The 24,022-nt window shown below is 27.8% G+C and overlaps 9 protein-coding genes across 9 annotated transcripts; 4 read left to right on the top strand and 5 right to left on the bottom strand.

Moving 5' to 3' along the window:
* Positions 1-541: 541 nt before the first annotated feature.
* Positions 542-1,477, top strand: cand_026910 (uncharacterized protein; the record flags this gene model as incomplete). Its single annotated transcript, XM_067212919.1, has 1 exon — positions 542-1,477. The coding sequence occupies one exon, from the start codon at positions 542-544 to the stop codon at positions 1,475-1,477; it is 936 nt and encodes a 311-aa protein (XP_067067466.1).
* A 348-nt stretch (positions 1,478-1,825) lies between these two features.
* cand_026900 (uncharacterized protein) lies at positions 1,826-3,667 on the bottom strand (the record flags this gene model as incomplete). The annotated part of the gene is made up of 1 exon (XM_067212918.1): positions 1,826-3,667. One exon carries the CDS (start codon positions 3,665-3,667, stop codon positions 1,826-1,828), a length of 1,842 nt encoding a protein of 613 aa, XP_067067465.1.
* Positions 3,668-5,401: 1,734 nt separating this feature from the next.
* Positions 5,402-7,768, bottom strand: cand_026890 (KH domain-containing protein; the record flags this gene model as incomplete). Its single annotated transcript, XM_067212917.1, has 1 exon — positions 5,402-7,768. The coding sequence occupies one exon, from the start codon at positions 7,766-7,768 to the stop codon at positions 5,402-5,404; it is 2,367 nt and encodes a 788-aa protein (XP_067067464.1).
* Positions 7,769-8,579: 811 nt separating this feature from the next.
* On the bottom strand, positions 8,580-15,371 carry cand_026880 (zinc C3HC4 type domain-containing protein; the record flags this gene model as incomplete). Its single annotated transcript, XM_067212916.1, has 1 exon — positions 8,580-15,371. The coding sequence occupies one exon, from the start codon at positions 15,369-15,371 to the stop codon at positions 8,580-8,582; it is 6,792 nt and encodes a 2,263-aa protein (XP_067067463.1).
* A 469-nt stretch (positions 15,372-15,840) lies between these two features.
* Positions 15,841-17,454, top strand: cand_026870 (serine threonine protein phosphatase; the record flags this gene model as incomplete). Its single annotated transcript, XM_067212915.1, has 1 exon — positions 15,841-17,454. One exon carries the CDS (start codon positions 15,841-15,843, stop codon positions 17,452-17,454), a length of 1,614 nt encoding a protein of 537 aa, XP_067067462.1.
* Positions 17,455-17,594: 140 nt separating this feature from the next.
* On the bottom strand, positions 17,595-18,179 carry cand_026860 (DNA-directed RNA polymerase II subunit RPB7; the record flags this gene model as incomplete). Its single annotated transcript, XM_067212914.1, has 2 exons — positions 17,595-18,026; positions 18,081-18,179. The coding sequence occupies 2 exons, from the start codon at positions 18,177-18,179 to the stop codon at positions 17,595-17,597; spliced, it is 531 nt and encodes a 176-aa protein (XP_067067461.1).
* Positions 18,180-18,316: 137 nt separating this feature from the next.
* Positions 18,317-21,406, top strand: cand_026850 (uncharacterized protein; the record flags this gene model as incomplete). Its single annotated transcript, XM_067212913.1, has 1 exon — positions 18,317-21,406. The coding sequence occupies one exon, from the start codon at positions 18,317-18,319 to the stop codon at positions 21,404-21,406; it is 3,090 nt and encodes a 1,029-aa protein (XP_067067460.1).
* A 979-nt stretch (positions 21,407-22,385) lies between these two features.
* On the bottom strand, positions 22,386-23,137 carry cand_026840 (60s ribosomal protein L13; the record flags this gene model as incomplete). Its single annotated transcript, XM_067212912.1, has 2 exons — positions 22,386-22,493; positions 22,631-23,137. 2 exons carry the CDS (start codon positions 23,135-23,137, stop codon positions 22,386-22,388), a joined length of 615 nt encoding a protein of 204 aa, XP_067067459.1.
* A 361-nt stretch (positions 23,138-23,498) lies between these two features.
* Positions 23,499-23,933, top strand: cand_026830 (40s ribosomal protein S16; the record flags this gene model as incomplete). Its single annotated transcript, XM_067212911.1, has 1 exon — positions 23,499-23,933. The coding sequence occupies one exon, from the start codon at positions 23,499-23,501 to the stop codon at positions 23,931-23,933; it is 435 nt and encodes a 144-aa protein (XP_067067458.1).
* Positions 23,934-24,022: the final 89 nt, after the last annotated feature.

A 24,022-nucleotide genomic window follows, 5' to 3' on the forward strand; every position in this document is an offset into this window, starting at 1 on the left:
TAGGAATTATAATATAAAGATAAATATTACCTAATATGTAAGAACTAAGAGAAAATATTAAATTTGTTATTATTTTTATAAGAATATTTTTAGGTTAAAATAAATCTTTATATATTAAAATAGAATATTTATTAAAGTTAATATATTACTATATAAAACTATTATTAATAATATAATAAAATAGGTTTGTTTATAATGGGAATTGTTAGTAATTTAAGTAATCCCTAGTAATATAATAAAGTTAAGTTAATAATTTAGATCTGTTAAAAAAAAAAAAAAAAAAGTTAAAAATTATTTAAATTATGTCCTATAATGATATTTTGTCCCCATACTTGTTCTAGACACATGCACGGGTTGAGGGCTCATTTTTTTAATAGTCACGTTATTGTGTGACCATGCGGAGCCAAAATTTGTTGTTTACTCATAATTGTAAACAATACCCATTTTATTTGTTTGTAAAATTGATTTTGTTCTATAAAATTATTAATTAATAACTGTTGGAAAGTTCCAGTTTTATAATAAAATAATAAAAAAAAAAAAAATGCATACAATGGTTACAATGGAATATACACCAAAGTTTATGAATCAACCCAATAATCAAAAGGACTTAACTTATATACTTTCATGTAAAAAAAATAATATTAATAATTATTGGATAGGAAAAACAGATACTGAGAATAATTTATTACGAAGAGCTAATTATCTAGAATATTTATATTGGATAGCATTTGGATTAATACTATTAGTGGGTTACAAATATTTTTCTGATGGAAGTTTTTCAGCTATATTAACACTTTCCTCAACATTTCAATGTTTTGCATTCTTATTATTAACACTTAAAGTAAATACTCAATGTACTCTTTCAGGTATTTCATTAAAATCCCAAATATTATATACTATTGCATTAATTTCTAGATTATCTTCAACATTATTTTTCAATGGATATTTACCTGTTGATAGATCTGGTGATTGGGTATATCAAGCTGCAGATATAATATCATTGGGATTATCATTATTATTAATATTTTGGGGATATACAAAATATAAATATCAATATAAATATGATCAAGATCAATTTATGATTTGGATACCTATAATATTTGGATTAATTTTAGCTACAATAATCCATCCAGATTTAAATAGTTACTTTCCAGCTGATTTTGCTTGGACATTTGCATTATATATAGAAACAATTGCAATGTTACCACAATTAGTCTTAATGACAAAAATTGGTGGTGAAGTTGAAACATTAACTAGCCATTATATTGCATCCTTAGCAGTTTCAAAATGTTTATCATTTATATTTTGGTTATTCTCATTTAGAGAATTAGCACCTGAAGTTGGAAAGAATATAGCAGGATGGACAGTAATGCTAGCTCTTGGAACACAAATATTATTATTTGCAGATTTTTTATATGCATATATTAAATCTTTAAGACTTGGCAAATTACTCACAATACCAACTAATATTGTATAAAGATATTTAAGGGAAAAAAAAAATATATATATATATAAATTATTAAATAGAAATATTAAATTTTTACAATCATAAATAATATTTAAAAAATAAATAAAGTAGATTATAAGTTTGAGAGATAAATATTACTCTTAATAGTATTTGATGGACATATTATCAAGATTTACTTAAGAATTTTCTACAGAGATGAGATTTTATTCAATTTTTAAATTGATAATATATATATATATGAATTTATAATGGTAATAAATTATTGAGTAAAATATTAAAATGATAATTAGTGCTAATATATTGAAGAGAATTGAATAAGATATAAAATAAGAATAATTTATAGGTTACTTAAAATATCTAATGAGGAATTATAGATGGTACTAGAGAGTAATAATATGCATTTGGTGGTATATTTGATGTAAAATGTAAATGTTCATCAGAGTTTGATGATTGAGTTTGATTATCCTTAATTATATTGATATTTGTATTATTATCAGATGGTACCCATATATTATTTTGTAAGGGTTGCTGAGGGAAATCTTCATTAATAATATCATATATAGAAGTCAGAATATTTATAACTTGTGATCTAAAATTCTTCAATGATAATGCCAACTCTGAATGATTATGTTGGGAATTACGTTCAAAATCTTCATATTTTTGTTGGATTTCTTGAAGATTTTTATAATACTTTTGCACTTGCTTTTTCAGCTTGGATTCTTGTAAAAGAACATCTTCACTAATAAAATCTACTGACTCTTTGATATTTTTAACTTGTTCTACAATAACCTTTATCTGATTAAATTCTTTATGATTTTCTTCACAGCAATCAACTTTTAAAAATTTTTCTTCAAAACGTTGAATTTGAAAATCTAATTGATCTTTTAATTCTTTTATTGCTGATTTTAAAATTTCAGTACGATTTACTAGACCTTCTTCTACTGAATCTATTTTTATAGATAGATTTGTTAAATTTTTTTCTTCTAATTCATTAATTTGTAATTTTAAAGATTCCTCAATTTTATTTATATTTTCATTTGTTTCATGTTCTATCTTATTAATTGAATCTTGTACTCTAAATATATCCTTTTTTATATTTTCTATTGAATTTTCTAATTTTGAAATATTTATAATATGATTTGATTCCATATTATTTTGTTTATCTATTGATTTATTAATATTATTTATTAATGATTCTAAAATATCAGATTTTTTTGTAATAGTTTCATTATCTGCTTGTTGTTTAATTTTTAAGTTCTCTATATCAGATATAATATTATCTACAGTTATTTGAGTTTTTTGTGTTGTAATACTCATTATACATTCTTTAAGTAATGTTCTTAATAAGGAAATATCTGATAAAGAGCTTATATGATTTTCTTTAAATAAAGAAAGATCAAGTAAAACTTCATGTAATATAGTTACTATTTCTTTTCTTTTATTAATCACTTTATCATCTTCTATTGATTCCCTAGATGAAGATCCATATAATAAACAATTCTTATTATTTTTAGAATCTAATTTACTTAATTTATCACAATCAGAACATGTAGTACAAGAACAACTCTTTGATACTTTATTTTCACAATTATATTCTATTTCAGATGACTCTAACTCTGGTGAGAATTTATATTCAGTTTGAGAGTTAATTTTATCTAGAAGAACAGAAATTTTATCATTTTGCATATCCTTAAAAGCTTTCAACTCTTTTGCTAAAATATCTACTTGATCTGCGATATCTTTTACAGTTGATTCAGTAATTGCTTGTTGTACTTTTACTTCAGTTATACTTCTTTGGAATTCCAAATGATGTTGATCACAAGATCTTTGTAATTTTTCTACAAGTTTTTCTTCAATTTTACTATAATTAACTTCATTATTATATTCTTTATAATTATTTAATATTTTAGGATCATATGAATTTTCTTGTTCAAAATTACGTCTGTTTTCTAAATTTGAATTAGATAATTTTTTTACAACTGTAACTCTTTTAGGAGATATATATCTTGGTCTACTAATGACACTTGATCTTTCCATTAGATAATCCATTTCAGCTTGAATAATTTTATAATTTCGTTGTAGGTCATCAATAACTTGTTCAATATGTTCAGCCCATTCAGAGACATCTTCAATAGATGTCTGTGATTCATAGTCATTCCATGTCCTCTCAATATTTTGTTTAATTCTAGATTTTCTCATCTTTTGATTTTATAGAGTATAATTTAGTGGACTTCGGTTTTAATTATTTCTTTTCCTCTTTGCCTAAGACTTATTTAGGCAGTTATTCACTATTTTATATCATTACTAACACTATTAAAACTCGTAATTTAAGATTTTATGAAGCTAAAAGTAAAAATAAGTAGCTATTATTGTAATAATTCCAAAATTCAAAGTGTGTGCACACATGCACTTGAGTGAAATCAAATTATTTTTAATATTATTCGAAATTAATGATTGTAATAATTTAGGTCATAGTTTTCTTTTATATAATTTATTAATCAAGAGATTACTCTAAATTTTTATTAATTATATCTTTATTTATTCTACTTTGCTTACACGTGTTTTCTAGATTATAGTAATGAAAATGTGCAGCATTTTAAGATTTAATAATATTTTTGTATTATTAATTATATAAAAGATACTCAAAAATCTATTAAAATTAATTAAATTAAGTGTATAAATTAAATAAAAAAAAGTTTTTACTTGAGAATACACTTAAAGATATTTTGACTCTGAATAAATAATTCCACTTTGATATTATCTCTGATAATATATATGTATCAAACTGGAAATTATATAGTATAAATATCAAAGTCACTTTTGTAAAATCTAATTAGGAATTTATATATATTTAAAATATATAATAAATTCACTAGTTAAAAAAAAAAATTGTAGATAATAATTATTAAGATCATTTTAAACTAAGTATTTTTAAGTTTATTATGAGTCTATTATTATTTTATATTTATTTTTAGTAAAGTTATATTATAGATATTTCAATTATGTATATCAAAAAAAAAAAAAAAAATAGAATATTCAATTAGTATTTAGATTTCTATAAAGAATTTAAGTAATATAAATAAATTTTGGTTAAACTAACTTCTTACTAGAAAAATTTAGATAATATTTAATTATTAAATGATACATTTATATTTACTCTTCTAAATTAGAGAACAATCATATATATATTTATAATAATTCTTCATTAATAAAAGTTATTTATAAGTTATATATTTGAAGATATAACTTCAAATATAAATAATTACATTCCTTAAAATCACCTAAATATTTTACTATAAAGATCTTAATAGTGATAAGTAACCTGTATAAATAACCTATTATAATCATGTAATTCTCTTATCAAAAATAAACTAGAGACCAAAGTTATCGGAATACCTATGATCTAGCCTAATATACATTTGTAAAAACTACGAATTTTAAAGCTACTAAAAAAACTGCTAGACCTCTAATACTTAAGTCTACTAGTTAGATATAGACTGAATAGACAATGCACACTTGCCTCAGCTATTAGAAAATATATACATTTTTTATTTAAAAGTTATATAAATCACCCATATAATGGCTTAAAGTTAGGCATTTCTAACAAATCTCCACATAGCAGGGCTAGTTGAATAAAGGACTACTACTTCCTTGTTGGCACTTATCTCTTAAATTTATGCTCAATTTCCTAAAGTAGTTATTTGTATCAATCAAATTAAATTATTTAACAGGCCCATATTTTGCCTCATGAAAACTTCTCTACCAGTAGTTTTCAGAGCATGATTAAAAACTTTTAAAGTAGATGCTGATTGTAGTAAAAAGTACAGTAAGATCTTACTAATTCATTGCAGTATACTTAATATACTGTTGGAAATAATGAATACCAACTTATAGCTATATAATGATTTTGTATTATTTAATGAATTTCTGCAGTTAATGCTTAGCTTTATCTCTATCCCATACCCCCCTCCCTCTTCCACCTTTAGTGGAATGAGGTGTTACTCTTAATGTAGAAGCTGGTATATTAATCGGAATATTACCTATTTGCATACCATAAGTCATTGTTGCAGCTAAATTACCACTATTTAAAGGAATATTACCTCCAAATCGTGATTGTACTGAATGTGGTATCTTTTGATTATAAATGTGCATTGGAAGGTCTATATCACTATATGTTGGTAGTGGTGGACCTGGGGTATGCAGTACAGGCATAATTGAGTGAGGAACAGGATTATTTGTCATTGGAGTCGTGAACATCTTCTTTGAAGTTTGCATATTATAAGATATAGGATTGACAGAGCTAGAAATATTTACCTCATTCATAATTGGAGTGATAAGAGATCCAGCTCTAATGTTATTCATTGTATTCGGTTTGTCTCTTTGAGTAGGTGCAGCTAAGGCGCTAGTCATAGAAAGTAATTCCACAAGTGCAGAACTAGTAGAATCATCAAATTGATATGTACCACTTCTAAGACCACTAAGTAGATCATGTATTGCCAAGATTTCAGGTGAATTTGCTGGATCACTTGTATCCTTAATATTATCTAAGTAATTTTGCAGTTGTGCAATTATATCATTTAATTCTTCTGCAACCCTACATGAATCTGTTGAATTAGATTGGGTTGACATTGTGGTAGATCCCTTAGATGTCGATTGACTTGTTAAGGAATCCTTTTTATTTGATGGAGTTGTATTACATTTCTTTGTTGCTGAAATAAAATCTGGATGAGGAAGTGGAATTAAAGTAAATTCATCGGGTCCTACATTCTCCACTGTCCATATATCTGGAAATGCCTCAACAAAATGTAGAAGATTAGTCCAACCTAATAATTCTATATCCAAGGGAATATCAAAAAATTGAATAAATTCTGCTTCTAATGATTCTAATGGTAAGAAGTCCAGTGGGCTTTTGGCTGGTAGATGGGATTGTTGCCTCTTCCATATCCAACGACGCAATAAGAAGTGAATACCTTGCACTGCAATAGTTAAGTTTGTTAATGGGATATCTATTTGTCCATATTTAACTTCATTAGATGCCTGAATAGTTTGTAAAGATGTAGCCATTGATAGTGTAAGAGACGATCCATTATCCAACTTAGCTCTTTTAGTTATTGGATAATCACTACTCAAAATAGGTTTCTGATAATATGTTTGATTTGGATCTAAAGTTGTATATGCCATTCCAACAGGATGGTTTACCTGATGTTGAAAAATATTTATAGGGCCCGGATGTGGAGGTAGAATACCACTAGACCAATATGACTCATCTGCTAATTTGAATTCATGAAAAGAAGTAGTAAATAATTGAGCTGGAAGTAATAATGGTGTTAATCCACTTGCTAGATTAATTTTCAGTGACACTGGTAATTGTGGGATTGTTGAGGTATCAATACGTGTATGTGGGCCCTCTATAAATACATGAGGAATTGACTGAATTAAACCTAATAAACCATTATCACTTATTGCTTTATGGAAGAAGGTTATTGCATCATGCTCAAAATTAAAATTACTATATCTTTCATATAACATTGGGAGATGTATCATTGGGATCCCACTTGAAGCAGATATCCCTACTTGTTGCAAAACTGTATGTATTACAAGGTGCATAATCCATTCAAATTCCACTGGATTTGAAGGAGGAGATTGTGGCCATCCTCCTGGAGGACCTATAACATTTGTCATTCCCATTGAATACACTGGGTCATAAGGTGTGTGTATTACATTCATTATTGAGTCATGTTTCAATGTGTTTTGTAAATCCTGTGTAGGTAATGACATATATCCATGATTTGTTGCTAACTTCCTAGCAGGAAGCATATGGGATATAAAACCACCACCACCTTCAAATGTTGCACGACCTATTTCATCAATAATTGCCTCGACAACTTCAACTTCCCTTGGTTCATTATATCTAACCATGATATGTAGTCCATCTGGATCATTTGGTGTTGTACCCAATATTTGAACTTGTGCACCACTTTCCCTTTCCATCCATTTCTGATTTGCACCTGAGACACCTATTATAGCTCCTGCTAGATTTGATATACTTGGATGGAACTTAGATTTATCAATGGGAATTTTCTTTGTATGTTTGTAATTTGCTGTATTTATACTAGAGTTAGTATTATTTACGCTACTAGTAGCATTGGGTGTATTAGAAAATCTTGTACTTCCTCTTCTTTGGGTATTGGTACCTACTTGAACATTACTTCCATTCCTTACTTTCCCTCTAGTCTTCTTATCATTATTAGTATTATTTCCTGCAATTGATGTAACTGATGCAGTTCCAACGTGCCACATGTTTACTTTAAAGTTGGGATCTCAGCTCAATTCAAAGTACCAGTATAAAACTTATTATTTAGGGCAACAGATCTTAATGACAAAAGTTTTAAATCACTAACTTCTATAGTCAAATAAATCCAATCAAGTAATGCTCTTGGTATACTAACCTTCAGTTAATATTATTAATATATCTCTTTAAAAGTCAATATTAAGGTATAGATCGTCTTTCCGATCCAGCCTTAAAATCTAAATAGTTTATAACTAAGAAAGAAATGAGGATCTTAATTATTCACCAAGGAGTTAGTATAGTTAGTATAAAAGACTGCCTAGTGAATTTAAATTTAAGATTAAGGCTGAAGAACCACAAATAATATTAATAAGTAACACACAATTGAATATTTTCGTTGAAATTTCATTCAACCTCTACATAATAGTTTTCGAGGCAAAGTTTGTTTTTGTAGTTTCAATATATATCTTGTTATCCGTGCTATTTAGGGAACCCCAAATAATGGATCGCCAACAATATTGATTTTTGCAACTAAAATGCTGAAACAAAACAATGAGACTAATAAGTTCCACTAAGTGTCTTTTATTCTTACCAGCATATACGTCTAGTCTTTGATATGTGCTGGTATAGTACTAGTGGCAAATCTCAGTGGTCCCCTCCAGCGTATAATTTGAGCGGTATGAGACATGTCTTTCCCAAATATTTATAGCGCCCATAAATTCTCTAGGAACTACTGACTCTTAGAAATTTACAATGACGCATTATGTTGTATTAGCAATATAACAGTTATAGAAGGAAATTTCTACATTTAATGTAATAATACTATTGCATTATATTTACACACAATGGGCATGTTGTTTTGTGAGATAATCTAAACCACTTGTAGATGCATTCACTGTGGAAGATATGTTTACATGTTTGACAACTTTTCCTGGGCAATGTCTTATATTGTGTATGCAATATTGAATAACAAATTGGGCATTCATCGATACCTCTAAAGTGAAGGTGTACATTTTGTGCCCATATTGAAATTGCTGAACCTAATGTACCATGTTTTATAGTCCTTATAACAGGTACCAACCAATGAGAAATTTGTTTCTTAGAAATACCTGGAATAGAAGGTATGCTAGCCTTGGGAATTATAAGCGGGTGTAGCTGAGAGAAGGAAATAATAAGAGATACTTCGACCTCCTTATTTTCATAGTTTATCTTAAGTATTCTGGAAGATTCATTATACATATACTTTATACTCGTTTCTTCACTACAATCATTGGTTACATTTGTAACAATTTCAGGCATCATTTCTATTTCTCTTTTGATCAATGATGGGGAGAAGTAATACCTGGTCATATTTTGCAGACATTTTTGTGCCTTTTCACTGTTACTATATTGCCACAAATTCCTAATAACACTAGGAAAACGAATTAATAATGAAAACAATATTCTGGCTGCTAATAACCAAGCTAATGTTGAGTTTGCTGGATTCCAGATATATTCAATTGAGTCCTTATATTTTACAGAATCTAAGTCTAGAGGTTTGACAAGATCATCAAGCTGGTTCTCTAATAATAACTTTCTTTCAGAAAGTGAAGCATGTTTGAAAATTTCAATCCAATTTGTGTTTTTACTATAAGTTCTTGTAAATTCTGATTTTTTATTTTTATTAAGCAAGTTTAACTCTTCATCTCCCATATTATTCCGGTGCTCTATGAGCATAATAGTCATATATGAAAGTTCTATAAGTACTTCAATCAAAGACATACGGATAATTCGATGTAATATACTATGATTTTTCGACAATAACAGGAATCTGTAGTTTGGACAAGTTGATCCCAGTATTCCCAAGAACTCATCTTCTGTGAAGTTTGTACAGAATGGAGCAACTAATATATTTGAAATTTGTATATCCTCTAAGTTAATAGGTGAAGGTAAAAAATGTTCTTTATAAGAATTGTCAGTAATATCTATTTCTGAAGCGAGTACTGCATCACCTACCTTTGTTGGGCTAATGTTTAGTAGCACTTCAATACAGGAAATAAGACTTCTCTTAGATTTATTATTTTCATTACTTTCTTCTGTTTTATACACAAAAGAATCTGGAATTAATCCAGGGATGATAAACAACCAACAACCAAGTCGTTGTAACATATCTACTTTTATTGATTCCCACCTTATACTATCAAAATTACTACCAACTTTATTAGTAGTTACAAGATCTTCATCTTGACTATTAAATAATGCTATTGATACCAATGTTAAATATGTTTCAAGTATTTGCTGTGCTAAAGTTGGCCCAACAAGTCTTCTCCAATGAGAAACTATAACACGGAATCCCTCTTGAATTTGTTTAGATTCTAAAAAATTATTATTATTATCAAAGTTCTGAGACTTAGTTGTATTGTCTATATGCAAATATTGTTGATCCTCTAAGATCATTAGTAATTCATCTTTAGAGTTTACCTTTTGACTATGTGGGATATCGCTGATAATAGAGAATTTCGAAATGTTTTGCTCCATATTTGATAGACTTTGTATAGCCTGTGAAGTATCATCATATTCATATTGTGAGTTAAACCATGGATAATCTTTAAGTAATTGTATAACAGGGATATGAAGTGACAAGATAAAAGTTGTAAATAATTTAGATATTTCCATTGCACAATCTTTTCTAGTACATATTTCCAGTGAATTTAGTGAATAAAGCCAAGATTTTGCAGATATTTCTAGATTTTCAGTAATTGGAACAAATTCCACAATGTAAAGTGGTATTAAATCTATTATTGGTAAACTCTTTGAAAAATTCCGAAAAAGATTAGCCACTGATACTCCAAGGATTCTATCCATCATTAAAATTATATTTGTTTCAATTGGTATTGTTATATCACAAAGAACAGCTGATTGATCAGTTTTTCCCATTGAAATATTAAACGTCCATAATACTTTAATACTTTTTGATAGATATAATACGTTGCATAAAGTCTTTTGTAATAATCGAATTATATAAGTTATAAACTCGCATCTTTTAAAGTAATTTTGTATATTATCAATTTCTAACTCCAAAGAATTTGTAACAAATTCTAGGAAATTACCAATGATACGATGAAAAATAACTTCTAGGTTTATGAAGTTCCGGAGTAGATCATATTTTTCACCTGGGAGAATCATGCTATACATACTATTCACTAATTTTTCCTTCTCTCCATTGATATTCCATATATCAAATATATTCGTTGTCTCTCTATCAATAAAATTCGAGATATTGAGTAAAATAGAAGCAATAGATTGACACAAGGTAGTAATCATATTTAGATTTAAGTATTCAGTATCATGCAATGATTCTAAAGTAAAACTGGTATCAAGTATACTCAAGAAGTACTCCAAACACTCAATTGAAGTATATAGTGAGTCAACTCCAATTAATTCATTATCTATTAATTTTCTGCTGAATAAGGAGTTTTTGCATAAAATCAAATCATTAAATCTATGTAGTTCATTCATATCCTCATACTCCATCACTTCTGAGTTTGCAATTATCTGTCTAATAGTCTGCCAACTATTAACTTGCAATTTATCTAAAATATGAATAATATCATGAAAATTACATGATAAATCTGTATTAGATTCACATATATTTAAAGTGCATTCAAGTAGTATTGCTATGTTAGGTATATTATCATTTAATAATTCAGTAATTAAAGATAAAATTCCATCTAACATATTCCCCTTTATTTGAGTTGAATTATTATAAAATATAATGTTTAAAAGTAAGTTTATTATTCCATATTTCTGATAACTGCAATTTTGACAATTATTCAGAGAATGTGCAGAAAGGACTGATTGTAGACAGAACTTTAGATTATACAAATACTTTACATCATTATTGGATATATATTTGTACAAGGAAGATGTAAAATTGCAATTTAAAAAATCTTCTTGGTAAATTTCCACATTTGGATCAAAAAGATTAAATAAATTGTTTCCTGAACCTTCAGAAAAAGGTATTAGGGAATAATTAGAACTTTTACTTGACTCATTTGAGTATTTATATAGTTTTTTTAATATATTAAACTGTTTAAGACACCACTGAGAAGATATTATCTGAACCAAAATCTGCCAACAAAATCTATGGAAAAAGTTACAATCCAGTTCTAAATGTTCACTTAGTGAATTTTCTATATTATCTCCAGTCCATTTACAGAGATCTAAGTAAATACGGATAAACTTATTTAAGAAAATTGATTCAGTACCTAATATATTATACCTTATTTCAGTACTATTATAAAATTTTTCAAGACCAAACTGTTTTACAATTTCCTTCAAAACAAAAATAAAATTTGTTTTACTAGGTAACTGCAAATTAATTTCCCTATGCATAATTACAGCAATTCTATATATCATAGAATTAATGTTGCTATATTCAGAATATAAATATTTATTTATTGGTTCATTCCATCTCAAAGTTAATTTATCTCTAGGATTATCTAATATTAAGGATTCTTGTTCCAATTTGTAGTATGAATTTGAATATTCTGTAGTTAATATGCCACAAGTAATATATAAAAAAAATCCTCGCAAGTCTAAAATAAGTTTCATATGAATTTCAGGGTATCCTTTAAAAATAATTAGTAATACTTTATCCAGAAGTTCATATAAATCATTTTTAGTTCCATCATATTTGTATAAAATCTCTGGAATATAATACATAAACAAAGTTACAATATAATCCAAAATATCTTCAATGTAATCATTACTCAGTTCAATATATATAGCTATTAATTTGCATACTGTTTTGTAAACTTCAGATACACTCTTTATATAGCTGGGTAGCTCTCCCAGACTAACAGTATAGGTGGGATGTGGTAACTCCAGTGCGAGACAATTTGAAACTTCCAAAAATTCATTTAACCCAAGCTTTTCAAGTGTAATGTGAAATACTCTATTTTTAATAAAGTGTGTCTGGCATAAACACTCTAATAACTTTAAAATATTTATGTAAATTATTTCAATAGTTCGTTTGGAGTCCTTGTCTGAACCTTTCTCTACTTTATTACAAGAATTGATCTTATAAATAACACTCCTAGTATTATTCATCCAATCAACAATATCACCTATAGAGTCACTATTAATTGGAAATGATACTGAAGTTGAATTCCAATAACTATGTATTTCAGTTACATCTAAATATTCAGTTAGAAAACCATAAATTACTGACCAGAGTAAGAAAGTATAAACCTGTGGTAATACTTGTATAGATTCAATCAAATTTCTGAAAAATATTTTTCTTGGGAAACTCTCATTATCTATCATCAAAAATGGTGAGATTATTGATTGCAAAATATTCGAGACAATTACAATATCTAAGTCACCTTCACTAAATAAATTTATTAATTCTTTAAATTGCTGAATAAATATAGAAAATGAAGATGAGCATTTACTATTTAATAGAGAGGGAATTAAAAGTTTTAAGGCAAACTCTTTAATAAATTTCAAGCATCTGTCTAAGTTTAATGCTTCATGTCTATTTCTTAAAATATTAAATACTTTGCCAAATAATAAATTCCACCAGTCAAAAATATAACTAATGAATTGGGGACATACTTCTAAGTAATTAGCTACAAAATATGGAAATAAGTGAGTAATCTCAAATTTATTTAGATTCATATCTTTATTACAAAATTTCTCAGTTAATGAACTTTCAAAACTATCAAATATCCCTTTCCAATATTGTTGCAAACAGTATGAAAGACTTTCTAGTGCATCCAATAATTTGTACTTATAACATTCCTCAATTGCTATTTTATGCAACGGTTTTGATGCTTCTAAAGTACTGGAAAATTGAAGTTGATATCTGTGATAAGTCTTTTGATCTAAATCACCTTTGATATTATCTATTAATGATGTAAGAGAAAGAGTTAAAGGGGACCACATTATATTTGAGTAGTATTTATATAAACTTTCAATTAAACTATCATAGTTTGTATCTCCTCTGTAATTGGTTATTTCCGATACTAAAAGAATTAAAATTTCATAATATGATTTAACCGAGCTTAAAAACAATGTTTTGTTTGGAATACCTATAGTAAAAAACCAGTTTTCTAGTACCATATTTCTTCTACACTGTTCGGTAGTATTAGAGTCCTGTAAAATAGATGATAAAATTAGTAATGGTAATGAACATAATATTGGAATATTTAAATATGTATTGGATGTAATTAAACTACATAATGACAAAGTATTACCTGGAATTATATTATTCGTAGAAAAAGTCGAATTGTCAAGATGAATATAAATCTGCTTATCTGAGGACAGCTTACTATTAGCTTGTTCTAGTAAAATCTCAATTGGGATATATTTCAAAATAAAAGGTAAGTTACTATATAATAAATCACAACATAGTAAATTTGGTTTTTTAAGACAAGTAAATAAGACCTTGTAGAAAGTAATTAGTGGCTCTTCAATTGTAGACTGATTCCAAATAGAAGGAAATACTTGAAAATATACAACAGTAAATTCGAATGAGACTGATTGAACAGATATATCTTTATAATCATCAAGACATTTCATTGTATTAATAAATGTATTTTTTAATGGATAAACATACTTACTCAAGTCCATATTAGGGAAATTATCCCTCAGTATTCTTAGAGAAAGTTGTAATGTCTGTATTGAACTAACTCTAACAGATGATCTATAAGATCTTGAAATAAATTTCCATAATATCCCACTCTTTATATACTTATTTATGAATAATAAATCAGAATCTTCTATTAATTTTGAAATTATATCGGGAAAATTTGCAAATACAAAGTAAGATGCCATACTGATTGCAAGTTCAATATTTGTTTTAATAAGATTTCTTAAAGTATTCCTAATAGATCCCATTGAAGTAGAAATAAGACGATCATAAAGTTCTTCTTCTTCAATTAATGATGAGGTATCAACATTTAATTCATCTTTAAGACTACTAATATTGCATCCTAAAATCTTTCCATATATACTGAATAAATTTATTTTACAATAGTTTATTAAATAATATATTCTAGTATCCCTATTTTTAGTAATTAATGATTCAAGACAAAATTCAGCAGCTTTCGATACTTCTAATCTTGTATCACTACAAGATATCCATAAAGCAGGGAATAATTGTGTTGCATACTTAGTTATTGCCTCACCACCAACAATATTATGTAAAAGATACAAACATTCATTAGCCAGCTTCCTTATCTGAATATTTGAATCATATACTCCAAGCCTAATATATACATAAGCAAAATGTGATATACAAGAATTCCAATTAATTGGAGATAGTACTAGATCTTTACTTGCACTTTTATATAAATTCATTTTTTCAAATAAAGTTTTCAACCCCTTAATTCTAGTTTCAGTATCTTTCTTTGTCATATTCCTAAAAATAGGAATTAAGGTAGGATCTAGTCCATTTAACTCCATTGTTTCACAATTAGTTGATATTCCTGAGTTATAAGTATTGGAAAATTCTTCAAATACATTCCATAGTGCTGTAGATACTTCACTAGAAGTATTATGTCCGCAATTTTCAAGTAATGAAGCTGCCTTTGAGCTACTTGAGGGATTTGACCTCTTCAATTTACTCATTTTAAAACACTGCTAGTTATACAAATAAGGTTGTTTTAGGGAAACATACCGCCATATATACCTCAGATTTTTTAGCAATTTAGAGTTACAATTAGTAATAGTGAAATATTATAAAATCAATAAATCCTAAGAAGAAGTGAATAGAACTATAAATAAAGTGAGACACATCAATTATTTATTATTTTTTGTAATACTTAAAGTAAATATTTCTTATTAACCTGTCCAGATTTATCTACTTCAAATATACAATTCCCCAACAATTCAGTGATAAAACTTGCATTATTTAAAAATTATAGGACCAAAATATTAAAAGATACTAAATTTACAAAGCTCTTATCTATAGCCGCCACATTCTTAGCGGTATATTACGAATTTATTAAGGAGTAACAACTTGTCCAGTAGTGACGCAGAATAAATTAAAAAGGGAGACGGATTTTTGTTAAAAAAGGAGACCCAAGTTATTGTAAATATGGAAGATAAAAAGGAGACCTTATCAAGTGAAATACTTCCTGAAATATATAAAGGTAAAGGTAATGCCTCCTTTCAAGAAGGTAACTATTTGGAGGCTGTTGAATACTATTCAATGGCAATTAATGCTTCAATTTCAGCTACTAATGCCTCTAATGAAAATTTACACGTATATTATTCAAATCGTGCTTTATGTAATATTCGTCTTGAAAATTATGGATCAGCTATTATTGATGCTGAAGCAAGTATTGACTTATGTCCAACATATTCGAAGGCTTATTATCGTAGAGGTGTTGCATACCTTAACTTATTTCGCTATTCATTAGCTAAAAAGGATTTCCTAACTGTATTGAGCTTGACTGAAAATGATAAGGAAGCTTATGATAAAGCTATGATGTGTACTAAATTAATAAAACAAGAAAAATTCTTAAGTGCTATTTCAACAGATCGCTCTAAAATGTTGCATGAAACTATAACGCTAGATTCACAGCGATTTACTGTCCCTAATGATTATGATGGTCCAAGGTATATACAACAGTCAGATAACCAAATAAAGGAATCTAATTTATCTTGCACTGAAGACACTACACACCCAAAATTCGAAAATCTGTCTATGAAAGAAAATAAATCTACATGTCAAGCTACCATATCAAATATAACCTTAGATAATGGCTCTTTTTTAAATGGATTAATTGACTATATTAAGATCCCAGGAAATAGACTCCATATAAAATATGCTTATGCTATTGTATTAGATGTAATAAAAGTTTTGAAAGAAACAGCTCCCAAACCACTAGTTCATATTAATTTAGGAAAGAAGGAGCATATTACTGTGTGTGGTGATATTCATGGACAGTTTTATGATCTATTAAATATTTTTGATATAAATGGTTTACCTTCAGAATCAAATGGATATATTTTCAATGGTGACTTTGTTGATCGTGGATCATTTTCAGTTGAGGTCATTTTAGTTCTTTTTACATTAAAAATTATGTTCCCTTATCATGTTCACTTAGCAAGAGGCAATCACGAAACTAGGAATTTGAACAAATTATATGGTTTTGAAGGTGAAATATTAGCTAAATATGACTCAACACTTTATGATCTAATAAGTGAAGCTTTTTGTTTTTTACCTTTAGTTCATATAATAAATAATAAGGTATTTATTGTACATGGAGGTCTTTGTACAGAAGATAATGTTAAATTAAAAGATATAGAACAACTTTACACAAAATGTGAACCTGGTGATTCTGGTATTATGTCTTCACTCTTGTGGTCTGATCCACATGATAGAAATGGACGTTCTCCATCTCCAAGAGGTGTGGGATGTAATTTCGGACCAGATATAACTCAGAAGTTTCTACAAGATAATAATCTTGATTATATTATTCGTAGTCATGAAGTGAAGCAGGAAGGATATAGTGTAGATCATAATGGAAATTGTATTACAGTTTTTTCCGCACCAAACTACTGTGACTCTATGGGGAATAAAGGAGCACTTGTTAAAATACATGAACATGACTTAAAACCTAATTTTGTTCAATTCAGTGCTGCTCCTCATCCACCTGTACCTGCAATGAAATATGCAAACCCTATGTTGTCATATAGTATGTAATTGATTCTTCTTTATTTTGAATATGATACTATTAATACTTCGTATTATATTTAGGATGATGAAGATATTATTTTTATTATCAATAGGTGTAAGTTATATAATTATTTTACTGTAGATTGTTTATTGTTAATATATACCTTTTATGAATCTTCCACTGGACCAAGATAATCACTATTCATTTCTGCAACTGCTGAAAGTGTTTCATGATTTACTCCACGTAATCTTACACGAACTTCCGTATCTTGTTTAATTTGTAGTTGAGACTTTGAGTCTAAATAGGCCCGAGCAGTAGAGCCATCAACTCCACTAGAATAAGAAATATTTTCTGGTAAAGCAGATTGACTAACAAAAACTCTCTTTAAAGGTCCACAATTTACGATTATTCCAAGTTCATTTACACTCTCAACAGTACCATCTATAACCTCACCCTTCATTGGACGATATACAATTGCCTGATATTTTATTGGAACAATAATTAAACCTGTTCCATCTTGAATTCTACCTGGTTGGCGTAAAAGTATTCTAACAACACAGACTACATAACCAAAAGATGTGATCCATTGACCTTCAACCTAACCGCAGATAGTAAGATTCAATTAGAATTACAATAGTTCTTCAAAACATACCTGACTACGTAGTATATCATCAATATGTTCATCATATCGAGGTCCCAGTTGATTTGGACTTAAAGATATGTTTTTCCAAAGTTCAACAAAAAAAAACATCTTGTTAGTTTCTTTCTCTTAGTTACACCTCACCATAATAATTGCGGTAAATCACGTCATTATTGTCTGCAGCATGTTGAAATAGACTTACCGTTGTATTTTATTATTTGTCTCAATATAATAGATGTAAGAGGATAATGAAAATATCAGAGCTTCTAAAGTTATTACAACATTTCAGAAGTGAGTTACACCATCAAACAAGATATACTGATGATTTTGATTCCGTAATTTTGGAGACAGGCAGAATTTTACTGCAACATATATGTACATCAAACGATACATTCTCTTCATTAAGACTTGTCGATAAAAATACAAAAATTCAACAACATGATAAAAATAACCCTTTAAGTTATGCTACTAGACGAGTTATTCAAGAATTATTTGCTTTAGTAACAGCTTCTGAGCATTGTGATTTGCTAAATCCACAGTTATTCGTTACTATTATCTCACTATTTCGTCAAATGTGCTCAGATTGCTTGCCATCATTTTTCCTAGAAACATATAATGGAATAATAAGTAATTATAACAAACAATATCTCCCACTAGTCCTTGAGTTATTTGTTGAACGATCACCATTACAATTACTGATGAAAAATTCTGAACAAATTGTCTCTTGGTTCATCCATGGATATGAAAGTAATAAAAAAAGTATTCTAGAACTTGAAGAACTGGATAAATCATTGTTAAATTGCAAGATAAATTATATGTCAAATAATTTAATTACTCTCTCACTTTTTTTTAGTTGTACCTCAGCTAAACTAGTCACGAGAACGAAAAATGAGAAATCTGCAATTTTTTCAAAATTGAATCTATTGAAAGAAAAGACAGATTTTACAAATAATTCCGAAATTTACTACTTAAAAAAAGCAAATAATCTTCTAAATTCTTTAGCACTAAAGAGGATGTCTTTTGTAGCTATTTTGAGATTAATGACCTATAAAAGACCAACTGATAGTGATTACTTAGATCAACCAGAATTTAACAATATTTTTATAGAACGGAGAGAAATAATACTAAAAATTGAATATACAATAGCATTATGGCTTGTTGGACTCAAACCTTTTTATCCTACAACAGATAATAAGATACTTACTTATGAGATTGATGGTTCTAATTCAACAGACATTTATACACTTGCAAACACTACTAATTATTACTGTCCTCAACATTTTATGCATATACACATTATTTCAGGTTTGCATATGTGGTTAAAAAAAAATTACCTAGGACTATGCAATATTGATGAAGAGATTAATAATGAAGATTCCATATCTGAAGTACTTAGGGAAGCAATAATTTTATATACAATACGTGTTTTTATGCAACTAGAACGCATGATATCAGAAATACCGGACTATAAGCATTTCCAACTAAATGCATTTCATCAGCAATATTTTAGAAATTCATTATTAGAAACAATCCCATCTGAAATTATGCTTATAATTGATTCATTATGTGAGATATCCCCATTATGTATTAAAAGATTAACTCCTTTTGTAAGAAAGCTGCATGACAAATTACACATGACAAAAAGTATAAATAACTTATATATGGAAACATTTAAATTTTTAATGAAGTATGATTCTCCTAGCTCTACTGAAATAGAAGATTGGTGGGAAACCCTTATTACGGATTATATTGATCCTAATATATCAGATAGTTATGTAGTATTAATATTTGCTTATTGGCTTCAGAGCTCTGTAATATCAGATTCACTAGTTAAAATAAATATTCAGGCTTTTATAATTAAGTATTCTGGCCTTTTTCTAAAGCTTGCTATACTTCATCCTAACCACATATCAGATAATATCATTAATTTACTCTTTCATTCTCTAAATATTTGCAACTTAAAGAATGAATTAACATGGATTTCAACTTGGAAAATAGTTTTGATGAGAATGCTTTATATGCCATTATTAAGTTTATTTCCCCAAGCTAATGTTCAAAATTCATCAGAAATTATAAGTATCCTTAATTCAGCATTAGGAGTATCATCTGAAAATATGGAGATTAGTGAAAACATATTGAATGATATAAAATTTATTATAAATCCAATGAGGAACTCTTCATGTACTATAGAAACTGAAAAACGCATATTTATGGATTTATCATTGAGATTTATCATTAACTCTCTTTGGAAGGCTAATACTGATGAAAAATTATATATAAAACTAGTTTTTAATACTATAGAGAAGTATCTCGATGTAATGTTTGGAAGCTTACTAATAAAACTAGAAAATAAATTTATTGATAAGGAATATATAGACTTAAATATAATACACAATTTGGCATCTACAATAACAGAACTATTAGATATATACTTTTTTGTATACCCCAGTGGTTCATATCATGTTCAAAATGTCCAACGTAAAATTACAAAATTCATTACTAGTATTATGCATAAATGCCCTAAACTATTGTTCGAAGATACTTTATTAGAAAAAATATGTCAATATCTACAATCTAATGTTAACCATGTATCATCTGAACTTATTGTATCACTTTGTTGGACTCTACCAGAAATTTTATTAGAGGTATCCGATATTCATATGATAGATTTTCTCAGAAGCAAAATTGAATATGTAATATCAAACTTTAAAGTACTCGCCAATTTATATGTAAACATATACTTAGAAAATGCAACAATCTGTGAAACCTTATTTTATAAACCTGATTTTGATCAAAAATCCTCACCAATAGAAACTTCTAAAAAAGAATATGAACTTACGACTATAGATGCTACTTTCTATGATAGCATGAGATTTTCTGAAAAGTCGGATTACTTTTCATCAGATTCATCATTTGATTCTGTTTTATCTTGTGAATCGAACTACTTTGAAAATTTGAGTTCTGATTCTACCAGTGATATTGGTAATATGATTAAAGAGTATAATATTTACCCAGATGAAGGGAACAGAGAAGTAGTATTTGACAAATCTAAATATGCAACTGAGTGTTTATATTTAATATCCATTATTATAAGTGGTATATGTAAGATTGGATTAAAATTTAAGCAATTTAAACAAACAATTATAGATATTTTGAAAAATCTTATTGGTAATCTAAATTGTGAAAATTATTATACAGAAGTTATAAATAATCACTTAAGTGAATCCCATATAGAAAATATGATTTTAGCAAAATCAATTCTTCTTCAAAAAATATCATTTAATTTAAATATGTTAAAGCAACCATCAAGCATGATATCTAATTTACCTTTACAATAAAGTGATGAATTTACTTTTGGTGAATTAAATAAAGTTCCATTTTAAAGTTTTTATAGTTTTTGAAGTAGCTATTTACGGTCAAATATGTATTATTAATTACTCTACACTTTTAAAAAGGGTAAAATAATGTTTTTTTACTTATAAATTGTTTTATAGTTATTTGTGAACCAATTATAATCTTTATTATTGGAAATGTATACAACCAATTTAGGTAACAAATTTTTAGTATCTAAATATGTTTTATGTATAGTTTTTAATAAGCTAATTAGTAACTTTCTTAGATATTTTATATTGATAAATTTTGGTAGATATATTCTGTAATAGGTTTTATTAACTCTATAAATAGACTAAAATTAATGAATTCTAATGTTTATATAATAATATAATTCTAATTAAAAGGTATAAGTACAATCAGAATACCAGCTCATTAGTTTTCAATGTATATAAAAGATCTTGGAACTCATAGTTTTAATAAAAATACAATAGCAATTAAAACTCTGAGAACTATCAGAACTAGTTCGGACTTGTAGTTGAAAATAACCTCTCCAAGTTACTTCATCTTAATCATTTATATTAATATAAAATTCATGCTTATGCTTATTTCCTTTTTTGGATATAACGAATATTCTGATTTATATACTACTAGATCACTAGGTAATATATTTAATTAAGAAATTAGCCCCTCCAGTACCCAATAGCAATAGTTTTTACTTAAACTTTGTTATCCGATTTCTTATTATAATAAAATATCTTAAAGTATATATAATGAAATTATCCAAAACATATTACAACTCAAATATTGCAAGATATTATCCAAAATACTAATTACAAAGACTTAATAGACTATATATCTAGCTAAAGTTCTAATCACAATCACAATTAGAGTATTATTCAGCTAAATATTCAAGAATGACATATTACTTTAAGTAAATAGTTTAAATTTATCTACTATTATGATTGAAAGAATCTAAATAGATCATTATGCTTTTTCTTTATTCTTCTTGCCAATATTCTTAGATTTAAGTAGTTCTCTACGTAATGTTACATAAGATGCAAATCTCCTCTCTTCAACAGTAATGGTGTGAGCCTAAAACAATTAAGAAATATAAAGTCATAAATGTATATTATAATCCATTGAAGTTATGTAATTCAATTCATCCTTAGCTTGCTATTATTTGAATAGCTAAATTCCTAAATATTCACATTTAGATATTTTCTACTTACCTTTTGTTTACGAGAAGTTGATTTTAAAGGAAATACTTCTTCAACCTTTACATTCTTAAAGTTATCATATCCTTTTTTTGTGTAGTCATCTGGAATCCCTGCAAAACCTTTCTTTGGTTTCTTGCCACTTCTTGGGAACATTACAATACTATCCATATACTTCTTTAATCTAGCAACATTAGTCTTCAAACTCTCTTCTGATAAATTGGTCCTACGATGATCTACAGCAATGCCTATACTTTTGGCTGCCTGTTTATTAAGTCCACAGGCTGAAAGCTCTTCCAAAGTAAATCCACGCCCCAATCTAACCTTCATATTGTAACGTTGAGTTGGAGGATGAACAATTGGACGCAATAAATCAGTTGGTCTTAGTCCAGACTTTGCAATCAATTTCTGACGAGAGATCCTACGACTTTTCTTTCTTCCTGCTTGGTTATACCATGTCTTTATCCAAGGTTTGTAGTTCTTATGGAAGTGTACATTTGGAATAACATTATTGTGACGCATATCGACTCCTAAATATTATCGCCAAAAAGTGTCAAAAACTAGCCACCTTTTACCTTTCTATTTCCTTGGATTCTTCTCTTTAAAGTATTAGCAGCTATGACGAATACTTTGATATGCACAAATATGCTTTAACAGTCAATACAATAGTACCGAGCAATAGATTAATATAAAATTACAAATAATATCAATAGCATTGCCGTATTGTCTCTTATTGACATATTAACCAAATATTGCGAGACACAAAATAAAATAATAGGCGCCGTCTCTTCAAAGCTTATAGGGAAAAAAGTTGCACCGTCAGCATTACCTAAGTGGCTAAAAAGACAAATTTTATAAGGTATAATAAAATATATTTATAAGGATGTCTAGTGGAAATCGTATGGTTCAGACTTTTGGTCGCAAGAAAAATGCTGTTGCAGTTGCATTGTGCCAACAGGGTCGTGGATTGGTACACTTCAATGGTAAACCACTTGATTTGATTCAACCCGAACAATTAAAAGTTAAGGCATTTGAACCTATATTATTACTAGGGAAGCAAATGTTTTCTGGAGTTGATATAAGAGTTCGTGTTACCGGTGGTGGATATACATCGCAAGTCTTTGCTATTCGTCAAGCTTTAGCAAAAGCCATTGTTGCATACACTCAAAAATATGTTGATGAAGCCACTAAACAAGAAATTCGTGACATATTAGTATCATATGATCGTTCACTTGTTATTGCTGATCCAAGACGTTGTGAACCAAAGAAATTCGGTGGTCCAGGTGCACGTGCTCGCATTCAAAAGTCTTATCGTTAATTTATTATTTTACAATTTAGCATAATAATTTATTTAGGAAATTAACTTTAGATAAGTTATCTAATTGTTATAAGAAGTCTTACTAAATT

This window comes from Cryptosporidium andersoni (assembly GCF_001865355.1).
Source record: "Cryptosporidium andersoni isolate 30847 chromosome Unknown contig_15, whole genome shotgun sequence".
Lineage (NCBI taxonomy): Eukaryota > Apicomplexa > Conoidasida > Eucoccidiorida > Cryptosporidiidae > Cryptosporidium > Cryptosporidium andersoni.